We start from the raw sequence: 5,404 nt of genomic DNA, 5'->3' as shown, positions 1-5,404 counted from the left end.
ATTTGTTTAGAGCTGTTTAAACGCTGCTTGATCTGTGCAGATTTCTCTCCTGATTCAGATCACAACACTTTTTCACTGGAGGAAGTGTTATTATGGATTATGGACTCTCTGTATTTTAGTTAAAATCATCTTAATGCTGGATTTGTTTCATCTTGTGTCTTCTCCAGATGTTCACTGATGGACTGGAGTGCTGTGGATTATTGTGATGTTTTTATCAGACTCTCATTCTGACGGCACCCATTCACTGCAGAGCAGCCATTGATGAGACACTGATGCAGTGCTACATTTCTCCAAATCTGATGAAGAAACAAACTCATCTTGATCTCAGATGAGCTGAGAATGAGCACATTTGCAGCAAAATTGTCATATTTGGTTAAATGATAAATAATATTAATAATAATAAAAAATACTTGTTTTATTGAGCTGAAGTTCCATGAAGAAGTTTTGACATCCAGAGAACCACTGACAGTTCTTTATAGTAAACAAAGGGTCTTTATGTTATTAAAATGTGGATGACACTAAGAAAAAAGTGGTTCTTTTAGGAAGTGTTCACTGAAAGGTTCCTTGGGAATCCAAAAATGTTTCCTCTATCGCAGTGCTGTGAAAACCCACATTTGCAGCCTTTCCTTTTAGAGCGAGGATGATAAATAATGACAGAATGGTAGTTTTATATGGTAGTTAATAATGTCAGGATAAAGTTTCTCCTCAAGGACAGTGTCTTTCCCTGTGTTCCCGAGGCTCCAGATGGTTGTAATGAAGAATATTAATGTGTGGCCCGCGGTGTGAAGCTCATGTGAAGCTTGTTCTCGCTCTCCTCTGATCAGGCTGCAGCGGCGCTCTCGCCAAACAGTGTGTGTCAGCCTTCCCCGAATCCACCGTCACCATCTTTGACCTTCCCAAGGTCGTGAGGACATCCCAGCAGCACTTTGTGTGCAATCAAGACGAGCGGATCTGCTTCTGTGAAGGTACGAGTGTGTGTGTGTGTGTGTGTGCTGAGGGGAATCAATACTGTTGGAAGGTGAGGAGTTATTGTTCTGTTCTGGATTGATTCATCACATTCGCTGAGATTAATGTCATGTCAGTGCTGAAGTTACCTCTTTATGATGGTCCTATTCAGGGTTGCCAGATTGGGTCGTCCATTCCCAACCCTCTCCAAAATACACCCAAAACATTCACTGCCAAAAGAAAGTGATATAAACCTAGCCAATCCAGAACTCATTTTAATCCATATATTCAAGATTGCACCCAATCTGGCAACACAGCTTGTATTATCTTTTTAAAAGAACACGAGTCATTATTTGCATTGTTTCAAACCTTTCCTGGAACACAGAAGCAGAATTTCTGAAGGATCTTCATGCAGCTCTTAAGCTCATAGTTCACGGCTGTCGCGATCCAGAAAAGAGCAAAGACTCCCATAAAGCATCAGAACAGTCATTCATCCCATACACAAATCTATATGACATTTCCAAAATTCATTCAGAGTGGATGATGTAATATTCTTGTGTTATGAGCTCAGTGTAAAGATGTCTGTGTCATTGATGTTCTAATGCTATTATTGATTTTGTTATTATTTTTTTTTGTTATAATTATTATTATTATTCATTTACATTTTTGTTTTATTATTTCTTTTTTGTGCATTTTTGTTGTTGTTGTTGTTTTAGTTTGTGTTTGTGTTTCACCAGAAGTCACAGTTATGAAATTTAGATATTTATTTTCCCAAAAATGAGACCTATGCACAGATTAATCCTTGACAATAAGATCAAATGATTTGGCATTCTAATGATGTGAGTTTAATAATTGTGATTCGGGAGTGTTTCTGGCTCCATCTGAACAGTGATGCATCAGTAGATTGTTTGTTCCTGTGTGTGTGTGTGTGTGTGTGTGCGTGTGTGTGTGTGTGGCAGGAGACTTCTTTAAGGACGAGCTCCCACAGGCCGATCTCTACATTCTTGCCCGGATCCTGCACGACTGGACCGACCAGCGGAGTGTGGAGCTGCTGGCCAAGATTTACCAGTCCTGTAGACCAGGTACACACACACACACACACACACACACACACACTGTGCTTTAGCCTCTTCTCAGCAGCTGAACTGGTGTGTATAACAGTGAACACGAAACAGTGAACAGACACTTTCCCAGCAGCCTTTGCTCTAAACACATTTCTGCTGTTCATTTCTTTCACAAAATACCTTCAGTATATTCAGTTCTGATCTGAGAATAAAAAGAAAATAAACACGCATGACTGTGTCCTTCACATTATTAATGAGCAAATTAACTACTCATCCCATGATGCTTTGCAAATTTAGTAACTGATTTATTAAAGTAAAACAATTATAAGACTTTTTATTATTTTATCACTTTTTTATTGTTGATTTTTTTTTCTAAAGAAAGTATTGCTTTTATTGCATTAAATTGATCAAAAGTGCCAGTGAAGACATTTATAATGTTACAAAAGATTTTCTATATTTAAATAAATGCTGTTCTCCTGAACTTTCTGTTCATCTGTGAATCCTGAAACATAAAATGTATCACAGTTTCCACAAAGATATCGTGCAGCACGACTGTGTTCAACATTGATAATAATCAGAAATGTTTCTCGAGCAGTAAATCATCATATTATTCTGATTTCTTAAGATCATGTGACACTGAAGACTGGAGGAATGATGCTGAAAATACAGCGGAGCATCACAGAAATACATTACACTTTAACAGAGATTCACACGGAAAACAGCTTTTTTACATTAGAATAATATTTTACAATTTGTACTGCATTATTATATTTTATATAGTTTTTAATTTATTAAATGCAGCACTGCTGAGCACAAGAGACTTCTTTCAGAAACATTAAAAATATTAATTTATGTCAAACCAGTACTGTATATCAGTTATTTGAGATACATATTTTGCAATGATTTATGGGATTAAATGAGCTCTTCTGATAAAATTCTCTTTAGGATTATGAGTAGTGTAGTTCTCCACCAGAAATATAGCAGTTATACTTGTGGAAAGTATCACTCTGGAAAGAATGAAGAACATCAGCTTGGTTCCCTGTACTCTGTACTGTGTGTGTGTGTGTGTGTGTGTGTGTGTGTGTGTGTGTGTGTGTGTGTGTGTGTGTGTGTGTGTGTGTGTGTGTGTGTGTGTGTAGAATAGATGAGCGAATGTCAGCTAAACACTCGTCACAAACTCAGGTCTGTGAGCGTCTCGTTCTGCTAAACACCAGAAGCTCATTATATAATTCATCTGCTCACAACAATAGGAGGCTCTCTTTCACCTCAAATTCACCCTCTTAAAGAGACAGTTCACTCGAATGAAAGAATGACAGAATTGAGATTTTCTGCTGAATTATTCTGTTTAATCACACATTCAGCCTGTTAAAAATGAAACAAGCCGACAGAAGTGATCATATATGATACATGATGCATCGCTTGGTTTATGAAGGAACACAAGGCACTCTTCATTCACCAAAAATGCTTGGAGGTCCCCAACCCTCTTGATGTAAGTGATCACAGTCAGGAGTGCTGTCTTAGCAGACAGGAACTTAAGCTCTTCTGAGTCCTGTGGCTCTGAAGGCCAGCCGGGACAGTAGAGAGATCCCAGGAGGGCAGCAGGGGTGACCTAGGTGGATCTAACCTTCTGGCACCCCTCAAGACCTGATGATGAGATTGTGCTTTCTCAGGGACAGCCCGAATGAGAGGACCCTGTACTGCCAACGCCTTTCTTAGACACTAGGGCTGTAAAACCCTGAGTTCATCTCGGCTGGAGGGGAAAGCTCGATTGCATCCTTTACATTTAGGACAGCAAACTCGTTGCTTGGCAGACTGAATCGTGCAGCTGAGTCAAACTGTCTGAATGAGCCAGCGGGACGGGTTGAGCAGCGCAAGCCATGCCTCCAAACTCCGTTCAAGTGGCACCAAAAAGACGACAGATGCACCCGTAGTGGTGGAACAGTGGGTGTCGTGCTGGAATCGTGTCCTGGCTCATCACAGCAGGACTCCCCGTGTCCCCAGAGGGACTGGATAGAGATGCATGGAGAGGCAACATGCCCCAGAGCCACGATCTCTTTGGCTGGCGATAGGGGACATCGTGGGCTAGAGTGAGGAGGCAGTGCATCGCTCACTGTCAGGGCATATGCCTGATACCCTGGAGGAAAAGGAAGTTGCTCTTTTTCCAGAATATGGGTCTGTTGAACCAGTGGCCAGAAAGGAAAAAAACTCAAAACACAGGATTCTCCACCTGGCCCTCCTCCGGGGGAAGAAAAGGCACTGTCCTAACCATCTCCTGAGAAAGAGCAGCTTCCCACATCTCCTGGGTTGGTTCTACACTTCTGCATTAGTGTGTGTGTGTGTGTGTGTGTGTGTGTGTGTGTGCAGGTGGAGCTGTGCTGCTGGTGGAGGCTCTGCTGTATGAGGATAACAGTGTGTGTGTGTGTGTGTGTGTGTGTGTGTGTGTGTGTGTGTGTGTGTGTGTGTGTGCAGGTGGAGCTGTGCTGCTGGTGGAGGCTCTGCTGTATGAGGATAACAGTGTGTGTGTGTGTGTGTGTGTGTGTGTGTGTGTGTGTGTGTGTGTGTGTGTGTGTGCAGGTGGAGCTGTGCTGCTGGTGGAGGCTCTGCTGTATGAGGATAACAGTGTGTGTGTGTGTGTGTGTGTGTGTGTGTGTGTGTGTGTGTGTGTGCAGGTGGAGCTGTGCTGCTGGTGGAGGCTCTGCTGTATGAGGATAACAGTGTGTGTGTGTGTGTGTGTGTGTGTGTGTGTGTGTGTGTGTGTGTGTGTGTGTGTGTGTGTGTGCAGGTGGAGCTGTGCTGCTGGTGGAGGCTCTGCTGTATGAGGATAACACTGGTCCTCTGACAGCGCAGCTCTACTCTCTGAACATGTTGGTGCAGACGGAGGGTCGCGAGCGCAAAGCTTCAGATTACAGTCGTCTGCTGAGCGCCGCTGGTTTCACACACATCCAGATCCACAACACCGGCAAGATCTACGACGCCATCCTGGCCCACAAATAAACACACCGTGTGTCATGAAGGGCTTTTGTTCTTCAGAAATCATTTTAACATTTTTTTTAATGTTCACCTATGTCTGTTTTCAGGCTTTAACAGATGAGTGATTTACTTTACTGTGTTGTACCTGTAGGAGATCTCAGATCCAGCTTTTACTTTTACTTTTTACTGCTTTACTCTTCAAATCTGCACAGCGGCACTGAAAAAAACAATTTCAAGTTAAATTAAACAAAGAATGATTACGAAGAAATACTATGTTCACTTTTTCTTGATTTCATTTAATGTGTTATAAGCCATTTCTTTGTAAGTAACTGTGAAATTTATTTGCGATTTCTGAGTGAAAATTATTCCTACACCAATTATTTTTCAGCAATATCCTAAACTTTGCGACCTCAGTTTAGAGCATT

The 5,404-nt window shown here is 41.7% G+C and overlaps 1 protein-coding gene across 2 annotated transcripts in view; it reads left to right on the top strand.

Annotated features, from left to right (window-relative positions):
- Nucleotides 1-5,151, top strand: part of asmt (acetylserotonin O-methyltransferase) — a 13,398-nt gene extending 8,247 nt beyond the window's left edge. Inside the window, exons 6-8 of one of the 2 annotated variants that reach the window (XM_059499444.1) lie at nucleotides 825-965; nucleotides 1,905-2,027; nucleotides 4,792-5,151. In XM_059499444.1, coding sequence (XP_059355427.1) covers nucleotides 825-965; nucleotides 1,905-2,027; nucleotides 4,792-5,003 — 476 coding nt within the window. In that variant the 3' untranslated portion in view covers nucleotides 5,004-5,151. Of the gene's footprint in view, nucleotides 1-824; nucleotides 966-1,330; nucleotides 1,528-1,904; nucleotides 2,028-4,791 lie in introns of those variants that run through there. The other variant, XM_059499445.1, reaches the window with a different exon arrangement.
- Nucleotides 5,152-5,404: the final 253 nt, after the last annotated feature.

This window comes from Carassius carassius, chromosome 19 (assembly GCF_963082965.1).
Source record: "Carassius carassius chromosome 19, fCarCar2.1, whole genome shotgun sequence".
NCBI lineage: Eukaryota > Metazoa > Chordata > Actinopteri > Cypriniformes > Cyprinidae > Carassius > Carassius carassius.
This window is presented reverse-complemented; position numbering and strand designations above follow the sequence as displayed.